Below are 21,152 nucleotides of genomic sequence, written 5' to 3' on the forward strand. Positions count from 1 at the left end.
TGGTTCATGCTTTTAGACACAGTACTTGGGTGGCATAGGCAGGTGATCTCTGTGAGTTTAGAAGATACTCTGACCCACAGTGTAAGTTCCAAGACAGCCAAGGCTATATAGACCCTTTCTCAAAAAAAAAAAAATATGGGTGCAACATGCTAAGACAACGAAATACTAAGACAACCCCTAAACACAATCTTGTATTGTAATCTATTTACCAGGGGACTGGAGAGATGGCTCGGTGTTTGGGAGCACTTGTCATGCTTGCAGAGGACCTGGTTTCAGCTCTCAGGCCCCACATGGTAACTCACAACTGTAATTCTAGTTTTGGGACATCCAATGACTGTGGCCTCTGTGAGCACCAGGCATCCATGTGATATACACATAGGCTGGCAGAACACTCATACCATATAAAGTTAATCTAAAAAAAAATCTTAAAGAATTAATTTCATCTATTTGTCCTGATTCCTAATTTTGGCAATTTAAAATTAACTCAGGTGGGACTGGAAAGATGACTCTGTGGGTAGACCACTGGCTGCTCTACCCAGAGGACCCAGGTTCTGTTTCCAGAACCCATGCGACACTCAAAACTTAGTTTACTCCAGTTCCAAGGATCCAGTACCCTCTTCTGGTTTCTGTGAGCATTGGGCACATACGAATGAAACACCCATATATATTAAATAATAAAATAATAAAATTGGTTCTGGTAACATTCACTGCGAGTACTGCTGCAGTACGCCCCTTTCACACTAGCCCACTTCCCTAGTTGGTTCATAATATGTAGGCTCAGCTTTGCAGGCTTGGAAGGTTAAATCAGTATCAAAACTCAGAGAACCTAAAAATGTGGGTTATCCATTCCACAGGGAAGACTGCTCTGAGATGGGTTTAGGCCAATAGAAAGTCTTTATTAGCTGGCTGGTGACTACACTGGTTGTTTAGGATTCCAAACAAGGAAGGCCTTGAGCCTTTCATAAGATGAGCTTTTAAGCACAAAGCCATGTTCTGGATTGGCATGCTTCAGTTAACAAGAACGGTTAGCCAGAAGCAGAACTACAGAAGCCAAAAAGTGATTAGTGATTTAGAGACTTTCTTAGAACTATGGATGCTAATGGATTAGGTCTGTTTTCATTTTTTGGCAGGTAGCACCGTCTAGATGCTGAGTTTTACAGCCTGAATGGTACTTTCATCATGGAGTCACTTATGCTAAGGTCTGGGGCCTGTTACAAAACAGTCTCTTAGAGCAGATATTTGTCTATATGTTTGGAAAGGTGAGGGAATTATAACCCCAGGTAACGGTGTATGTTGAATGGCAGAAGCTAGGCATAGCAAGTTCCAGGTCAGCCAGTGCTACACAGTTCAGACTTTATATATGAAATTGTGGACAATGTTTTAAGTGTTCTGGACGTCAGCTACAAGGATTGTGTTGGTATGGTTAAGAGTAAGATATGGTGGCTTGAGAGAAGGCTCAACAGTTGAGAGTACTTGTTCTTACATGGGAGGAGGTCATTCATATGGCTACTCACAGCTAAGTTCAATTCAGACGCCCTCTTCTGGCCTTCAGAGGCACCAGGAATGTGCGTGATGCACAGGTCTACATTCAACCAAACACATACACATAAAATAACAAGTAACTTTTTTTTTTTTTAAAGTAAGATGTGAATCTGAGCTGACCCGGAAGGCTTTCAGATGGAAGCAGGCAGAGGGGAAACCAAGAAAGCAGTTCAAAGTCAGGTTCATGGTGTCCCCAGTAAATGAACACATATAGATCGACTCGCTTGATATTCTGGTCTCAGAGTACTGCCACACTCTAAGGGTCTTAGAACCCTGGCGGGCTGTGCAAATGAAGCCCTGCATGGAATTTTGCGACCAGCAGAGAGGGAAACAACTAGAAACAAGGCACACGACACATGTCGCGTGAACATCGAGGGCGGCCAGAGTACAACAAAGGTCTGAAGACAAAAAGGATAGAGATACAGCAACATCCAGGTTCATTTCAATCCGATTGAGCTAGGTCCGCAAGCACCACCAGCAACGCAGCCGGAAGCACTCCGGTCTTGTTTCCTTTAGCATCAGGACGCTAGACTCCGGGGCGGGGCGAGACGAAGCTCCACCCCCGCGGTCAGGCGGGACTTCCGGCAAGGGAGTGACGGGCGCGGCCTGGGCGGCGGCGCATCCTAAGGTGGCGGCTGCCTGAGGTGACAGCGGCCCGTGGATTCGGGCACCAGAACGAGCCGCGCTGGCGGCGGCGGCGGTAGCCGCGATGATGGAGATCCAGATGGACGAGGGAGGAGGTGTGGTGGTGTACCAAGACGACTACTGCTCGGGCTCGGTCATGTCGGAGCGTGTGTCGGGCCTGGCGGGCTCCATCTACCGCGAGTTCGAGCGCCTCATTCACTGCTATGATGAGGAGGTGGTCAAGGAGCTCATGCCGCTGGTGGTGAACGTGCTAGAGAACCTTGACTCGGTGCTGAGCGAGAATCAGGAGCACGAGGTGGAGCTGGAGCTCCTACGCGAGGACAACGAGCAGCTGCTCACGCAATACGAGCGCGAGAAGGCGCTGCGCAAACAGGCCGAGGAGGTGCGTGGGCCCCGGCCGCCGCGGAGAGGGACGGTGTGGGTAGCGTGGAGCCAGCTCGGCTCAGCCGGCAGTATGCTGCTGCTGGGAAATGCCACTTTCTCCATCCAGTTTGGACCCAGAGCCCAGCCAGTGCAGAATCCGGGAGACGTCCAACCCCCCCCCCCACCCCCCCATTCCTGCTGTCCTCTGACCTTGGCTGCCGCCTGCTGGCTCTGGGTTTTATTCCTTCCTCTGGATTTTATTTCTTTTGAGCAAGTTGCCCCAGAATCACAAAGCCCAGAATTCTACTATTCTGGAAGTAAATGCTCTTCGGTTTATGATGGGAAGTGTCTTCTTATATGAGGTTAAATTCCATTTAAGTGAAGTTGACTTGACACAGACTTAGAGACAACTATTGAAATTAAGAGTCGATTTTGCTATTTTGGCTTCTTAAATTAGTGGCTCTGTATCACGGTTAGGATAAAAGCTTGTTTATCTTGAACCATTCCTAATTATTGTGGCTTGCTTTTTGACTGTCGAGACTTTGCTGTTTCTGAATTGGGATGCATAGGCACCACCTGACTGGCTTCATCAAGTTCTCAACATATGGGGGGATTCAAAAGCTCTTAGGATGTGAGGAGGGTTTGGGGTGACCTCAGAAACAGGGAACTGGCTCCAGAAACTGTCTGGGCTAGATCAAGGTCACGAACCGACCACAGACGAAAGGACAGGCCAAATTACAGAGAAGACAGACCTTGGTGGCAGCCTGAGCTTTACCTTCTGGGGTCATATTGCTGCATAGTGGGGCAGTAACCCAGAAGTCTGCAGTGTTTGGTCCTTCTGGACCAGCCCTGGAGTTGTGTCTTGTGCCTGATACCACTGTAGCCTTTTTGGTACATTGACAAAGGATTCTGGTACTTCTTCCCCTTGCCTTCATACTTACATAGTCAAGATCACTGATGAGGAAAAGGAGAAAATGAAGGCGGACAGCGGTAAGGCAAAGTTACAACCTTGTAATTTAAAATGGGCTCTGCCTAAAATAGGTACCTGCTTGATGTGTTGACACTGCCCCCAGGGAAGATGCCTCTGCCTTCCAGTTTAATCACAAGCTGGCCTGAGCAGTGAGTGTACATGGGGCTTCCATTGTGCAGGAGAGTGGAGATCCAGCTCTCGAAAGAAGCTGAGCAAAGCAAGAAGTAAATAGATGCTGAACTGGGTAGGTGGAAGCCCTAATTGAATGCCCATTTATGCCCTTGGGGGAATCTCCAGTGAGATTAAAACTGAAGAGGAACTCAACATGAAACAGCACTCTCAATCTTGTGTGGAATGAAGTGGATGTTTATCTTCAGTTCTGTAAAAAAGACTACAGTGTACTAGTGGCCAGCTTCTTTTTCTAGACAGGGATGGGTGATCAGATGCTGTAATAGCCGAGGAGCTATGCATCACTGCATGCAGAGTTGTGCTGCAGAAGTGCTGTCCCAGGCACTTTGCTTAAGCTTAGTCAGAGATGGGTAATCTGAGCTGCCAGAGCTTTCTGGGAAGACAGAATCTTTAAGGCTTTTTACAAATTTTAAACAGAGAAAACATCTCAGCCCTTTACTTCTTTCCCTGATACAAGTATCACTATTGACCACTGGTTACCTAGAAAGAAAACTGGCAAGGTGCATTTAGTAGCAAGGGCAGTGTCCCTAATGTTACAGCTCAGCCTTGGGCCTTGTGATCTGTCAAGTTATTACCAATCGGTACAGTTCTAATGGAAAGTGATTTTATCCTTCAGTCATTTCCTTCTGGAAGAGAAAAGGACTAGAAAGGCAGCTAACTGTGCTAGCCTTTTTCCTTGCAATAGGCAAGCACTTAAATTGTAGGAAGAAAGATACTGTTTGAAAGACAGAGTATTAGTGTTATTATTGCCATTTTCTTTCTTAACCTAAAGAATGTGGTAGAAGCAGCCTTTAGTTTATCTCAAGAAACTCAAGTGAGTTCCCTGGACATTTGCTGATGCTGTGGCATTTGCTGCTACACAAAACTTATCCAAATGCAGAGTTTGACCCAGGATGTATTTTTTTTTTCTACAAGACCCAGAATGATACCCTTTTTCAAGTTTCTACTTTAAGGGGTTAGCGGCCCATTCTTCTATACTCATATCCTTATCGTGCATGAGCTCTGAAGAGTTTAGTATCTTTTGGCTTGCTTCACACTAGTTATTCTCTTTTCACTGCCAGTACCATCTAAGAGATCCTAGCCCGGTGTGATGAGAAGGGAATTCAGCTTCTTGTTTCTGTGCACATTTCTCCATGCTGATGCTTTGGTTCCTGGGGTCCAAGGATTGCCTGTCTCTTTGGAGCAACCATTCTGCCCAATGAACTTTCTGTGACAATGGGCCTGCCCTGTTTTATACTATCCAGTTCAGTAGCCACTGGGTACAGTGGCCTTAGAGCATTTTCACTGTCACCCATGACATTGGGGAAGAAGGACTTTGTTTTTCCTTTTTCTTTCTCGAGTGCTGGCAATGGAAAACAGAACCTCAGAGCATGCTAGGCAAGTTGTCACCACTGAGCCACAATCTCAGCCTCTGCTTTTCATGTCTTTTAACTTGAATTGAAACAAACACATGTGGCCAGGACAACCACACCAGTGCATCTATCTGTCTGTGTGAGTAGTCTGACTGAGTTGACTTCATATAAAAGCAGGTGACTGATATTTTTAAGTTAGCATCAGGCAAGAAAGGAAAGTGCTTAAAACATAGGTTTGCATTTCTCAGTGGACATTTTCCAGTTAGAGGGAGTGACCTAAGGCAGTTAAGGAGCAGACCTGGTGGAAGAAAACACTGTGATGGTGGGGAGGAGGGGTGCCAGCTGTCTAGGAAACAGCACAGGAGGTGAGGAATTCTCACTGGGCTGGGAAGAGGACCTCTGGGAAATCCTAGTGCCTGGAAATCAGCTGTGCTATTAGCTACAAGACTAAACCTTTGATCCTGAGCCTCATCTTTTAGTCTTTAATTTTTGGGGGGAGGGATTAACTCTCTTACTGAGGTCTCATTGGTATACACTGACTGCACATGCTTAGTGTCCAGTTTGATTTTCAACACTCATATAAGCCCCTGAGACTTTGCCCCCTGCTTTTGAGTTCTCATGGAGTGATCTTGTTCTCTGCCTCATCCCCAAGTGACTGTTTTCTTTTAACTTTCATCTTCTGAAACTTTAAATGGAATTATTCCAAGTATACTACTTTTCACTGAGCTTCATGATTGTGAGATTGTTGAGTGTGTTGTCTGTGACACTTCGAGTATTTTTTTGTATAGACAAGAGACTTAAGGGCTAATAACTTAAATGTGAATCAATGTTTGGCTCACTCTTTCTCACCAAGCCTCTTAGATAGTGTTACCCCTTCCATTCTCTGCCTCATTTGAGACTCCTGCCAAGTTTTATCCTAGCTAGCCCTTGTCTTACTCGTCCTCCCTCTCAGCAAATACCTAGAAAAGCACACACTTCTATAGACACACACTTAGCCATAGATTTGTCTGGCTCATATTTAGAATGTTGCCAATTTTTAAGTGTGTGTGTACACGTGCGCGTGCGTGTGTGCACTGAATGAATGAGGTTTGTATGAAAGTAGGTAAGTATGTACCAAAGCATGTGAATCAGACAGTTTTCCCAGAGATGCTTTTCACTGTCTACCTTGTTGAGGAGCATCTCTCTTATTCCTGCTGCTGTCCTGTATATTCAGGCTGGCCAGTCCAACAGCTTTCAGGACAGTCTCCTGTATGTGTCTCACATCTCACCTGAGATGTTTACCATAGTATCCAGCTTACTTATAGGTTACAGGGATCACAGTCAGGTTGTTAGGCTTTTATGATTGGTTTGTTTGTTAAATGTATCCATCTTATGTCTTGGTGCTTCATTTGTGTGTGTGTGTCTGTATAACTGCCTGTGCCTGGTATCCAGGAAGCCAAAAGAGGGCAAAGAATCCCCTGGGACTGGAGTTACAGAAAGTTGTAGGCCATGTTGATGCTGGGAATTGAACCCAGATCCTCCGTAAGCCAGTGTTCTTAACCACTAAGCCATCACTCTAGCCTCTGTTTTTTAAGACAACAATTCCTGTTGCTTAGACTAGTCTCAAGCTTACTGTTTGCTGAGGCTGGCCTTGAACACCAGGTGTGGTTTTATTCTTTTATTTTTATTTATTTTATTTTATTTTATTTTATTTTTGGTTTTTTGAGATAGGGTTTCTCTGTATATCACTTGCTGTCCTTGAACTTGCTCTGTAGACCAGGCCGGTCTTGAATTCAGAGATCCATCTGCCTCTGCCTCCTAAGTGCTGGGATTAAAAAAGCATGAGCCACCACTGCCTGGCTGTGATCTTATTCTTTTCTTTTTGATTATTTGTCCTAAAAATCGGAGTGCATTAAAGCCACTGTGGTGTTTAAGATGGATACTGGAGGGTTTTAGAGACTATGAGGGACACTAGCTATATATAATCCTGAATTATAGCCATATTACTAACCCACATCTAATATTTGAATATAGAAATATCCTGTTTGAGGCTGGAGAGATGGCTCAGTGGTTAAGAGCACTGATTGCTCTTCTAGAGGTCCTGAGTTCAATTCCCAGCAACGACATAGTGGCTCACAACTGTCTGTAATGGGATCTGATGCCCTCTTCTGATGTGTCTGAAGAGAGCAACAGTGTACTCACATACATAAAATAAATAAATAAATAAATAAATAAATCTTTAAAAAAGAAAGATCTCTGTTTCTTTCATGTGCTGTCTAGTGGTTCTTGCAGATAGTGTCTGTAACCCCAGCCTCCCAGCTCAGGACCTACACGTGCTGTGTTTTGAACCTCGATAGTTGCCACAGGTGATGGATGGCACAGGCTCAAAAGCCCAAGTTGCCCCTAGCTTCTTGCCTGTCTGCTTGCTTAATACAAAAGACCAATAAGGCACATTTTTATTATGGAAATTCTCTCCCTTTCTTTTCCCCTATCAATAATGCAAAAGAACCTGAGTTTTTGATTCCTCTTGGTGGTCACTTCTAACAAACTAGATGACTTCCTATGGGTGTTCCTGGCCTACAAAACTGCAAGAGAGAAGAAGCTCGCCTTCCCTGTAAAGCATGCTTGGTTTAGGAAAGCTGTAACAGTCCTATGAATCCACTGTAAGAGATTATATAGCCAGCACTCTGCATTCAGAGTCCTGAATCCCAACTTCCATTGTCATCTTTTATGTTTGACAAGGATATAAAGTTGACTTTTTGCTTTATATTTTATATATGAAAAGGGAAGAATAATCTCATTCCATGGAATTCTATTTAAAAAAAAAAAACAGGCTGACATATATGTATTCTTCATGTGGTAATTGTATCTGGTTGATTCAGAATCACTTGTTTTTATGGTATGTCTGCATATACACACAAAACCCCTGCATTTTGCTGGCTCTAGGGTATTCTTCCTTCAGCTTACTTGAGTGCAGTGTCTTTAATCCTGTGTAGATTTCCTTCTGGCCGCAGTCTCTTCCCTCCCAGTTTCTCCCCACCCCAACACACACACCCTGGGGTATTCTCTTCTTGCTGGCTATACAGGATGAGTCATCCTTCCATCATTCACTGGAGCTCTGTGCTTCCGCACAAAGGCCTTGGACAGGCTACAGCAGGAGGGACATCAGATTGATCAGACTGCTGTGGCGTGGCTGTAGGTGGGTTATGAAGCATGACTCTAGCCAAAAACTCTGAAAAAAAAAAAGTCAAAAAAAAAAAATAAAAAGCCAAAAAGTCTGAAGTTTGCTGTTAGCTTTATATTCATATCCTCTGAGAAGCATTTTATGCCTTTAAAGTCCACCTGGTGTTTATGTTTCCTACAGATGGGATTCCTGGTCACATTCCAGTTTCCTGTTCAGTACTTGGACACTTCTTACTACTGTAGGGATTGCAAAATGTCACTCACTTAGCTTGACCTTCTGCTGCAGAGGCAGTGTTTATACCTAGGGTGCACACTGTGGGTACTGCCTCCTCTCTGGTCCCATTAGAGTGTCTGTTTTGCAGAGAGATTTCTTTTCACTTGGTTTGATGAGGATCATTTTGCTCCGAAACTCTCCAGGCTGGGGCTTTTCAGAGCCAGTGCTTGTAGTTTTTAGTCCAGTAATAATGGATCTTGAGCTAAGAGGTGATTGAAATGGCAGATTAATGGGAATAGAGAGACAGCTCAGGGGTTAAGAACACTGGCTGGTCTTCCAGAGGACTAAGATTCAATTCCTAGCACCCACATGGAAGCTCACAACTGTCTGTAACTCCAGTTCTGGAGAATCTGATGCCCTCTTCTGCTCAGCAGGATCCTGAATGCATGTGGGACTTGTAAACTCACACAGCCATGCACACTTATAAAAATAAAAGATACAGCACTCGTAAAGTAGAAGTGGAGAGATCTATGTGAGTTCAAGGCCAGCCTGGTCTGTAGTAAGTTCTACAACAGGGAGGGTTTTCCATGTCTTGAAAAAAACAAACAATGAAAAATAAACAATGAAGTGGAAATGTGGACAAGCATTGCCGTCCTTCATCTCCATGGTTAATACTGATAATCTATAGTCTATTAGGAGTAACATGAGCCACATCATTTGTGGATCCCAATTAACTGGTCATGGGGCCTTCCTACTACTCATGAGGCCCTGGAAAGTTATGTGAAGGCTGAGTTCACAGGCCATCAGGAATGGTACAGCTAGCCAAAGGTTCCAGTCACTCATTGGTGGACTGTTCTCTTAATATCAGGGCTTATCTGTGGTGTCTCTATATAGATGGGGAAAGGAAGGCTGCATGAAGGGAAAGGAGCTGAGGATCTAGTGGCGCCCCTTGCTCTGGCGCCAGCTTGTGGCCTCAAGATGTCTGGATTCTTGGGTTCTTGAGCTTGTGCTTTTCCTTGTGAAAGGCTGCTATCACCTTCTGACCAACACACACCAAGCTTATCTTTGTCCTTCTCGTGCTTAGAAATTCATCGAATTTGAAGATGCTTTGGAACAAGAGAAGAAAGAACTCCAGATCCAGGTAGAACATTATGAGTTTCAGACACGACAACTGGAGCTAAAGGCCAAAAACTATGCAGATCAGAGTAAGTGGCTAGCAGGAGCCATGAGTTGGGATTGCATGTGTATTCTACAACTGATCTGGGGAGGAGTACACAAGTTGTTGATTAGAGGGGTTTTGTGATTCTGAGCTGCTTGTTCTGTCTCATCACACAACTGTGTATTTCCATAGTCAGCTTTAGGTGGAAATAAAGTCCTTGTGGCACAACACACTTTTACTTATAAATCTGACTATAAAATAGCAAACACTCAAAACCTCAGTCCTCCTGTGCTTCTAAGGAAAAAGCACTATGGCCTTGAATTCTTACTGATCTTTGTGAAGCTAACTGCTTTAGCAATAGTTCCTAAGAGATCTTTAGGTTTTCTTCTTGTTTGCAAATTCTAGCCATTTGCCTACTGCTCACCCCCAAACATTGATCCTCAGCACAGCAGTCTCTAAATCTCAGCCTTGGAGTAAGTCAGGATCAAGCTATTAAGCCACTCCCTTTCCAGAATTCTGGCCAACTGTATCTGTAGGAAAAGGTAAAAAGATGCTTTTGAACATTGAAAAATAGGGGCTGGAGAGATGGCTCAGTTGTTAAGAGCACTGGTTACTCTTCCAGAAGTTCTGAGTTTAATTTTCAGCAACTACATAGTGGCTCACAACCACCTATAATGTGATCTGATGCCCCCTTCTGGCACACATGTGTACATGCAGATAGAGAACTCATACATAAAATAAATCTTTTTTTAAATTTTTGCAAGAATTTAAAAAATATGCCAGCGGTAGTGGTGCATACCTTTCATTTCAGCACTGTGGAGACAGAAGCAGGTGGGTCTCTGTGAGTTCAAGGCCAGCCTGGACTACAGAATGTATTCTAGGACAGTCAGAACTACACAGAGAAACCCTGTCTTGAAAAACTAAACGATAGTAATAGTAGTAATAACAATAACTATAAAACATTTAGCTTGTAAAGCTATACTTAAGGGGCTGGGGATTAGTTATTAAGAGCATGTACTATTCTTTCAGAGGACCTGAGTTCCTAGCCTCTCCATCAGGCAGCTCACAACTGCTTTTAACTCAAGCTCCAGGAGGCTCTGATGTCCCTAGCTTCCTCAGGCACCTGCACTAATATGTGCAACTCCCTTCACACACACACACATGCTCATAATTTAAAATAATAAAAATAAATCTTTAATCTGTACTTAAACTATAGTGTTGCTGTTACAGCCGTCATTTGATACTTTTTTTTACGATTTAGTATTTCAGTAACTAAAACCCATTTGTCACTTTATGTGGTTACCTTGAGAAACAGCTACCTTCATTTCTCTGAGAAATTAAAATTGAATTGGGGGACAGAGAAAAACTGGCTTCCTAAGATGGTTTGACCTATCCCAAAGCTGAGACTGAGAAGTTATTGTGCTAGATTACCGTCCTGCTGAGGATCAGGGTCTGAGGGTGAGCAGTGGGCAGGCGGCTTCTGTACATGCTATTATTGCAAACAAGAAGCAAACTGTAATGCCTATCTTAGTGTATATAATAAACCCCATATTTATACAGGTTCTGTGAGTTTCCTTTTGATCAGAGTGTTTGACATGTGAAAACTTATTGGCTCTTTTCTTAGAAAGGAAATAAAATGCCAAATAAGATTACTGGGTGGTGATTCTCCAGGCTAGCTTGAAGCCTGGGGCCCAATGGGAAGCTCTCAATGAGGCAGTATCTGTACATGCACCCAAACAATGGCCTGTAAGGAGGTCTTCACTAACACTGGTTCCTTCCAGGTACACATATAGACAGCCAAAAGACAGCCTTCCCAAGGGACAAAGACAGGCTGAGTTTGAACACACCTGACATGGGTAGACTTCTTGGTTTTTGGGCAGCCACATAAGTGTGTGCTGTTTTAATTTATGTAAGTGATGCATATAGTGCACCAATGTCTATAAAGTCAAGTTTATAAATCACATGTGTTCTGTGCTTTATACACATGTATAAGCATGTGTAGGTTGGGTACTAGTATCTATAAGTCACATGTGTGCTAGCTACTAAAGTCTTCTAAGTAAGGAGCTTGGGATGTTGGTGTCTTTGTTGGTTGCTAGTGTCCCTAGGTTCCATCTGTGCTGAGTTTTGATGTCTGGGCCCCATATATATTGGGTGCTGATATTCCTGGTTCCATGTGTGGTGTATACTGGTGTACCTGGTTCCATGTGCATTGGGTACTCATGTTTTTGGGTTTAGTGTATGGTAGGTGCTGGTGTCCATGCTTCAAACTCCTTCAAGAAAAAAAAAAATTGTAGCTGACTTTGCCTTGCACTGACGCTTATACTGAACTTTAAAAAGGGGCTCCTACACTGCTACCAGTTGTCGGATACAGGATGCACAGCAGTGGTGTCCACAGATGCTGCCTGGCCCATTCCCAGAACATAGAGCACAGCATGGTCTGAGATGAGGTCTGGAGCCATGTAATTTGTTAGATCAATCTAGAAAAGAAATCAGGAGGCCGGGGGAGGTGAGGGAAGCCTCTCACTGAGGATAGATGAAAGCCAGTTAAGGGCCATACCACCCAGCGTACAGGAAACACAACTTGTACATGTCCTGCCTTGCTTTGTTCATTGTCATCACTCAGTGGGTACATAGATAGAGGTGCAGAGGAAGGCACACAAGGGCATTGGTGTGCTGACTCCATTAACAGGACTCCATTAGTCAGTACAGGCTGACTGGCCAGTACTGCCACTTAGCTTGTTTTAGACAGGTACATGCCATACCAGAGAGGACCATTCTGGGTGTCACCAGGGACTACTGGTTTGGGTAGTAACCGAGAGAAAACAAGTTCAGCTCTTGATGTATATAAGGAATGTAGCTATTTGTTTCATCACACGCTTCTGAGCTCAGATTAGTCACTTGAATTTTCTCATTTCATGAGCTTCTCACTTCCTTTGTTTAAAATTTTTCTTATTTAGTTATTTATTGTTTTAGGAGTTTTGGGGAAGGAGCCCAAGGTCATGTTCATTATACTAGGCAAGTGGTCTGCTGCTGAGTCTCACCTCCATTTTCTGTTGCCATATGTTATGAGATTTGCCTGTTTGGAAGCTTCCAGCTACTCTGAGCAGATGCTTTTGTCAGTCCCACCCGCCCTGGTCTCTCACCGCAGGATTGGGCATTCTCACATGTGAGGCTCACATCACATGCACACGGCACTCGCCTTCTCCATCTACACCTTCTGAGCGGGGTGCTGTTCCGCTGTACCATGTGCCGGGCTGTTACAGACCAGAGCACATGGACCGAGCTGGGGAGGGTAAACTGCAGCTGACACAGTGGTTGTGTTTTCTAGTTTCCCGACTGGAGGAACGAGAATCAGAGATGAAGAAGGAATACAATGCCCTGCACCAGCGGCACACAGAGGTAGGTGCTAGTGGGTACCCTGCAGGCATGAGAGTGGGTTTTAACTGCTAAGGCTGCACTTTGCCATTTGCTACTGGTCTTTGGTCACTTCTTCTGATATCTTTGTTGTTTGGTAGAAAGCTGTCTGCTCATGTTCCTTAGATGCCTGTTCCCTAAAAGAACTGTCTTTTCCAAGCACAACACTTCAGAATTCTAGCATTGGAAGTTTAATGGGTGACACTAACAGGGAACCCCTCTTGACAGATGATCCAGACCTATGTGGAACACATCGAAAGATCTAAGATGCAGCAAGTTGGGGGTAGCGGCCAAACTGAAAGCAGCCTGCCCGGGCGGAGGTAGGTGGGTTTGGTGGGCAGGGCCTGGTGGGCAAGAAGGAGGTTGGTAGGGACACTGGCAGGAATGTGCATGAAGGTGGGTTTGGCTTTGCTGTAACTGCCTTGCCTTCTGCTCAGTCCCAGGCCTTTGTCTGAGGCTCAGGAAAATTGTATACAGTCTGTCCTTGCTCTGTATATGGTTTCTAATTTTGCAAACTTTACTACTTATTAAAATATTTTTGAAACTTTGCCAGTCAGAATTCATGGTGCTTTCATAGCTATGTGATGATATTGTGGGGGTGTGGAGTTTGAACCAAAGCATAAGCTCATGACCAAGATTTAACTAGTGTTGCTCTAATTCCCCATCTGAACCACTACCTAGATGCCAGTGGCAGGGGCAGGAGGATCTGTGCAGCAGCCTGACAGAAAGAAGTATATGAAGGCCTTGGCCTAATAAGATGGCTTTGAAGCAATTGGGACTTTAAACAGTCGCCTAACCTTATTTGACCTTATTTTCTTTTTTATACTGAGTGTGTATGTATCATCTGGTAGGGTCAATTCGGATGAGCTCTGGGATCTAAAACTGAGATCTTTGTAAAATATGTACAGATCCCCCCTTGGAGCAATAGCTTAATGTTCTTCATCTATGTTCTAAAACAGGCACGTCTAGCCTGTGGCCCATAGACCATATGGGCGCTAAGATAGCTATGTATGCAGCCCAGCACATTTGTAGATAACAATGTCAAAAAGTTGGACACCTCTACTCTATGATGGGTCACCTTGCATAGCCCCATCCCTGTGCCTCATGCACGGTAGGATAATGTCCAAACCCCTAGATCCCTGTTACGGCCACGGTCAGGATTTGGTGCTGGTTTTGCTTAGACATCAGGAAGAATCCTGCTAAGCATGGCTTCCATACCACTTTCTGTCTGAGTCAGGGTATCTAGAGAGCAAGTAATCAGAGGTCTCATGGGACATCACCAGCTCCAGGGAGTTGAGTGATTAGAGACAGCATTGTCAAGTGTGGGGAGGGGTAAGAGACAGAACATACAGAACTACAAATTTTTGAACTGGGCATCACCTTATTGCTCTGTGGTCCCAAATTTCTGCAGTTTAACCTTTTGAAATCAGGTCTGAACCAGAAAAAGCCTCTAGTTGCTTTATAGTAAGACTGCATATTCCTCTTCCTTGCTTGTTCTGTGCACTGTGTCTACAAATGAAAAGGTTCAGGATGTACAGCTCTGGGCTGGGCAAAGCTGTTCTCTTCATCATACCAGAGTCTTTGACCAGAAAACAAGATGCATGTGAAAGCCTCAGGAAGGTAGGGAGGGTCTGAGTGTGTGTTCTCGTCATGGTGCTGCTTCCTTGTAGCAGAAAGTAGGCAGTGGACAAGCAGTTTGAAGAGATCCAAACACTACAAGAATTAGCAAGACCATAGGGATCATTGTGAGCTATAACCCTGAGTTCATTATAGCTGAAGAGTAAAAGCACTGAACTGCACACTGTCAGTTGCTGGCCCAGGAAGACTCCTCCTTGCAAACTGTGATGTTGTTCCCTTAGAGGATCTCCAAGTTAACAGGCTGATCTTGTAATCAGTGATCTTTAAGGAGGTATCTGAGTCTGGTATAGAGGTTGTGGGGTGGGGGTGGGGAGGTTGGCATCTTTGTATGGGGCCACAGAATTCTAGAACCTTCTAGCAGTCTCTTGCCAGCATATCCTTCAGGAGAACATGTTAGAGCAAGACATGATGGCTTAAATCTGTAATCTGATACTCAGGAGTTGAGGCAGGAGGAAAATCCATGTTAAATGCCAGCTAGGACTACATAGTAAGTTCCTGGATAGCTTAGGCTACAGAGTTTTTTTTAAAAAATAAATAAGTAAAAAATAAAAAACAACAAAAAAACCCCCACTGTCTTAGAGAGAGAGAATTCCTTAGCAGCTTTGTAGTTGAATATGTGGGAGAAACGTGCCTAATGTATCACAGTAACCCAGGCAATGTGACCTAAAACCAGGATTGCAGATTACATGTACCCAGTATCTTATGTCACAGGTGGGTATTCCAGGCCCTCTGGTGCTGAAGGAATAGATAATCTAGGATCCTCTGAGCTAAGCCAGAACCAAAGCTGGGTTGGGTTCAGAACCATGTAGGCTGTGAAGCTTACCTCTGGTGACTCTGATCATCACCATGAGCCAAGCTAGGTTACCTGCTTTTCCTTGGAAAAGAAACACCTCAACTTCAGGCAGAGTGTGCTCTCCTATGGGTATCTACTTAGTGAAGGGATGGAAGCCTGTCCAGGAGCTTGTTACCAAGGTATTCCTTGGGCTCCATAGTTTTACACCAGCAAGGTATCCAGAGCCTCTCCTATACCTCTGGTTTCTCTCCTGTACTCAGATTTTTTTTCTCCATCTCTAGGCAACCAGGCTGTAGGAAGCATGCTTCCTACCTGAGAGGAGTTTAGGGCCCTTAGGCTGGTACTGCCTCCTGTCCTTTCTTCCCTAAGAGAACCAGCATGCCCTTGACATGTTTCATGAGAAGTGGATCTGTGAGTCTCCTCTGTCTGTGGCCATCCTGTGTTCTCTGGCAGCATAGTACCCTTGGTGCCAAGAATAAGGGTGACACTCATAGTGGTGGTGCAAGGGAGAGGCTTTTTCTATGCCTTCTAGAAACCCCAAGAAGCTTCCATGGCCTTTTCTGTTGTTTGACAAATGGGATTTTCCAGCCCAATCAGGAAGAGTGCTCACTGAGTTCAAACCGTTGGGTATTTGATCAGATATGGCCTGATCTGCCCATTGATCTCCACGGTCAAGGAATAAGCAGCCTTGTTGCCTTAGTCTCCTGACCCCATTGCTAGCCCACACTAGTCTCAGTATAGGAGAATGATGCTTGCTACCAGACTTATGGAGACTGGGTGTGGGGCATGGGGGAAGGGAATACTCACCTCTGGGGTCCTCCCCCCACCACCCTGGCTAGTGCCTCTGAAGTTCCTTGACCCATAGACTCCATGTTCCTTCCCATTATTGAGTAGTTAAATAGAAACTAATATTTCTCCCATGGTCTAAACGCAAGCTGACAACAAGGTAGTACAGAGCCCTGGCACGATAGCAACTATTTTGACTCAAAATAGTGGGCTAATTGAGGTGAAGAAAGAACCCTTCCTCCATCCCAAGTATGTATTCACTATCACAGTAGGGACTATACTTCAGCATTGCTGATGGTCTGCCCTTGAGAGGAGGGAGAAGGAAACTATGTCCTTTAGGTCAGATGTTTAAGTTGCTCACACTTTTTCAGTTCCCCACAAGGACTTTATAAAATTTTTATTCCTCCTGAGTCTGAGCTGCTGGCCACTTGTAATGCATGTGGCCTTTTCCTGCACTCCTGGTATGGTTTTCAGAGTCTGTATGTCTGGAATGAACTCAGTGAACTCTCCAACACTTGCTGTTCTTGAACCATTGCTGCAAATGTGCATGGGAGCCTGTGTGTCTCTGTGCTCTTGTCCTATGTGCACATGGTATAAGCCCTGTGTTTGCCCACCTACCTATTCAATAGGTCACATCCTAGGGTTTTTTTTGTCAAAACCGTAAGGATCTGTACCTCATGTGTCTATTCCTGTAGATATTATGTATAACCATTGTTTGTATAGAGGGAAAAACATGATGGGTTCCAGATATCTCACCATCATCATGCACGTGCTTTCCCTGTGAACACATGCATAGATAGTAGCCAGTGTGACCTTCATCCTCTAATGTGGTCTTCTTGTCCTGCCCTCTGTGCTGTCGCTGCTATGTGCTGGCCATTGTGTCTGTTGCTGCTTGCAGTCCTCGCCAGTCGTGGAGGAAAAGGTAAAACCTGTTGGTCTTTGTCCACTGCAGTGCTAAGGTTACTGCAAGGATTGGGGTTGTCTGAGAGAAGAATTAGGGCAGCAATGGCTTTGATTGAAATCACAGTTTTCTTGATGACCTTCTGCAGCTATACATTCACAAGACTGAGGAGGTACAGACTTGCTGCATACCCTAGCATGGCCACACAGTAGTCGGCAGAGTTTCTTGAGTTTTTCAGGTTCCAGGTTCTACCCCATACTCAAGAACTGTCTGCCCTCATCACAGATGAAATCATGCCATTGACTCCACCTACTGAGAGCAGTGTATGGCTCAGGTTCCAATTTGCCCTGGCTTGGGAGGTGGTAGGCCAATAGAAGCAGCTCAAGCTGTGGATTTAATCATCAGCAGTGTGTGTGTGTCATTCCATCCCTTGAAACAAGAGCCAACTCCCCTTTTTTCATCCTGTAGCATCTGGAAGAGAGGAGTGGGAGAGGCATCATTGGTTTAGAGACTCGGAACACAATATGTGCTTCTCACCCAGGTCATAAGTAAGAGTGCTTAATGGGGTCAGAACTAGGCCCAAGGGTCTTCCCCATTAGAGGCAAAATGTGGTCAAAGAGGCTAGGAGCTTGCTGGAACAGGCAGGGCTAGTGAGCTCTGCTGGCTTCTCAGTCTCTTGCTTTGCTGCCCTCTCAGTGGCCCAGGGACTTGACACTTGTGGGATATTGTCAGTACAGCTGAACTAGGGAAGTTCAAGTAGACAAACTCTATACTCTTTGGGGATGCAGCATCTGAATTATTTCTATTTGATGCTAAAAGGCCAAGCCAATCCTATGTGAAAGAATCATGCAAGCCTGATACTGGAGAGTACCTTCCAGAGAGGCCTCAGCCCTGAGCATTCCTCCACAACCCCAACCAGTATTTCCTACATGAAACACCCAGCCTCTTTGATTCTATCCTTGCCATGACAAGCCAATAAGAAAGTAAACTTAAGTCCCAGCAAGTGCGAAAGGTCTCCTTATTGCAGGAGACAGTGTTGTTTTGGGCAGAACAGACTAATCGCTGGATTTCTAACAAGAGATTCTTGCCCAGATTCATGCCTTCTCAAGCTAAACTGCCACCTACAGGCAGTTCCTGAGTGTACTACTACCCTCAGCCTTCCTCCTAACCCCTTGCATTTCTTCTTGAAGTAAGGAGAGAACACACATTACCTGCCTTCAGAGTCTGTGTGCTAGCCTCTGGACATGGCTTCTTGGCACTTCCACTCCCATGTCTCTAGGAGCTGAACACTTAATGTCAGAAGCTATGGCACAAACGGACTTGTGCTTGATCTGAACAGCTGAACATTTTAGACAGCCTTGGGAGTGTGGTGTTGCCTAGACCTGTGTGTGGCCAAACCTGCTTGATTGGCAGCCTCTAGTTCTGGACCTGCCTTCTGTCAGCAGTGATGACTGGGGAGATCTGTACATAGAAACATTGTCCTTTAAAGGTTGTAACATCAGTGTTCTTTGTTTTGACCATGTCCTGTTAAGAAGGGTCTGTGAGGAGATGGTTCAGTGGGAGTCAGATCCCACAGAGCTTGCTGGCCAGGTAGTCTACCTGATGGATGTGTTCAGTACAAGATCTTGTCTCAAAATACAAGGTGGAGAGTCTCACACACAAACCCAAGAGGTCCCAGAGAACTGGTTGATGAATGAAGAATAAAGGGTCTTGTTAAGGCTGGAGAAGTAGCTCAGCAGTTAAGAGCACTTACTGCTCTTCAAGAGGTCCTGAGTTCTGTTCTAAGCAGCATCTGCATGAGGCAGCTCACAGCTGCCTATGCCTCTAGAATCTGATACTTTCTTCTGGACTCAGGTGGCTCCTGTACTCACACACACATATCCACACACTACACACGTATATTCAGAACTTTAAAGCAATAACTATCGAAAAGCTCTTGTTGGCATTGCCTTAGGATTACCAGCTCTGACACTGTTCCTGTTTAAAATTAGACAAAATGAGGGAGCTAGAGAGATGGCTGATGGGTTAAGAGTACTGACTGCTCTTCCAGAGGACCTGGTTTTGATTCCTAGCACCCACATGGTAGCTTTCAACCCTCTGTAAATCTAGAATCAGGGAATCTAATGCCTTCTCACCTCCATTGCACCAGGCATGCATGTACACAGATAGACAGGTAGGCAAAACCAACCATACACATAAAATTAAATTAAAATGTTAAATTAGAGCATGACAGAAGGGAAAAATATATAAATCCTAGTTGAGGAACATTTCCACACATTCCTCAAATATGTAGAAATGATACTTAGTGGCTGGGTACAGGATGCTATTTTAAGCATAGACTATCTCTGTGTCAAGAAATGGACTTTGACTCTCTCATAGAACCATCTAACCATACACTCCTGTGCTTACCTCTCTTCTACTGCAGCAGGAAGGAGCGTCCCACCTCTCTGAATGTCTTCCCCCTGGCTGATGGCATGGTACGTGCACAGATGGGGGGCAAGCTCGGGCCTGCGGGGGACCACTGGCACCTGAGTGACCTCGGCCAGCTACAGTCCAGCTCCAGCTACCAGGTTTTGTAGCCGTGTGTATAGTGAGGGTCCCTAAACTACTGGTATCCCATGTCCACTCAGGGGATTCCAGTCTTTGCTATTTTCTCTGAGTTAGTCTACCATCCCCTAACATGAGACAGGGACAAGAAACAGAGATGGGGTGTCAGGATGCATGAGCTTCGTGCTCTGTGTGACCTCACACTCACACTAGCACCTGTGAGTTTAGGATAGCCCCCTTAGTTTCTCAGGCCACTCTGCAGCTAAGGAAGTTGTCTATTAAGGCTGAACAACCGAACATATCCCCAGATACAAGCCTCTCTCTGACGAGATGCCAGCCAGAGTGATTCTAGAGTATCTAGAGCCTGAGGCTTCTATTTGGAGGAGGCATAGATAATAAGATGGCTCTTGTCTTGGGCTCCTTTCTATTTGTCTTCAGCCATAGCTCCTCAGCCACAAGCTGAGAAGGGAGATACCACCACCTACAGGTATGCACCTCAAACATGGAGCCCAGAAAAGGCCAGGTTCATTCAGGGTTCCAGGTCACTTTGTGTACAAGGGTGGGTGTACAGTACAGAGACTATCTTCCTGGGGTGGAGGAGATGCCTTTTGGTCTGGTAAAAGTTTCTCACAGAGGAAATTGGGGGGATACATGTTCTTGAGCCTCTGGACTTGATGGATGTGGGTTCAGGACTTCTGAAATTTCATGCTGTTGCTCATGGCCTACTGTCCTCCTGTGTCCAGCTTGCCTCCAGGGACTGTTGTATGCTGCTGGCTCTGTCAGAAAGTGACCCATTGCTTCTACTCTTGTTTTAGGCAATGAGTGTATCTGCAAGACAGAGGTGCTGTTGCCCTCTCACTGTCCTGCCAGTGTATGTGCCCTAGGAAGAAGGCACCAAGACCCATAAGAGCTCTCCTATTCCTGGCCATCTAGATATGGCCTTGCCATTGTGCCACCTTTTCATGCTTGCTCGCTCAGTCTCCCTCACAGCAGACCTGTGAGAAAGCTTCCCTCTAAGCATTTGCAGAAGCTACAAGAACTTCAGAATGCCATGGGAGCCTATGCCTGACCCAGCCTGGCTCTCAGCACCTACTCAGGCCCATGCTTTACCAGCTTTTCTTCTTACTGTGTCTTTTCTGTCTGTACTGTGTTGTCTGAAATCGTTTTTCTCTCTTAAACCATGATGTTTTATGTTTTAGTTTGTTGTATGTTTTATTTGATTTTTTTTCTCATTTTTAAAAAGTAATTACACATTAAATTCTTTTTATTTCATGTTCCATATTTTAAGGTTTTTCTAATTTCTTAATTTTTGTTTGTTTTTTGTTTTGTTTTTTGTTTTTATATACTGTAGTGTTTTAACCAAACAGTTGTGGCTACTCATGGTGAGGAATGACCGCTAAGAGTGTGGGTTCTTTGCAATACATTTGGAGGTCACTGCTCCCCGTTGATGTTTAGGAGGTTGAGAGGTTTGCCCTAG

At 44.8% G+C, this 21,152-nt stretch overlaps 1 protein-coding gene across 17 annotated transcripts in view; it reads left to right on the top strand.

Moving 5' to 3' along the window:
* Positions 1-2,124: 2,124 nt before the first annotated feature.
* The window catches only part of Mapk8ip3 (mitogen-activated protein kinase 8 interacting protein 3), a 38,137-nt gene continuing 19,109 nt past the window's right edge, over positions 2,125-21,152 (top strand). For 5 of the 17 annotated variants that reach the window (XM_034505690.2, XM_034505697.2, XM_034505695.2 and 2 more), the window contains exons 1-6: positions 2,125-2,569; positions 9,522-9,642; positions 12,925-12,995; positions 13,239-13,330; positions 17,126-17,149; positions 19,554-19,698. In XM_034505690.2, coding sequence (XP_034361581.1) covers positions 2,252-2,569; positions 9,522-9,642; positions 12,925-12,995; positions 13,239-13,330; positions 17,126-17,149; positions 19,554-19,698 — 771 coding nt within the window. In that variant the 5' untranslated portion in view covers positions 2,125-2,251. The other 12 variants (XM_034505694.2, XM_034505696.2, XM_034505693.2 and 9 more) reach the window with 9 other exon arrangements.

The sequence above is a fragment of the Arvicanthis niloticus genome, chromosome 6 (genome assembly GCF_011762505.2).
Source record: "Arvicanthis niloticus isolate mArvNil1 chromosome 6, mArvNil1.pat.X, whole genome shotgun sequence".
Lineage (NCBI taxonomy): Eukaryota > Metazoa > Chordata > Mammalia > Rodentia > Muridae > Arvicanthis > Arvicanthis niloticus.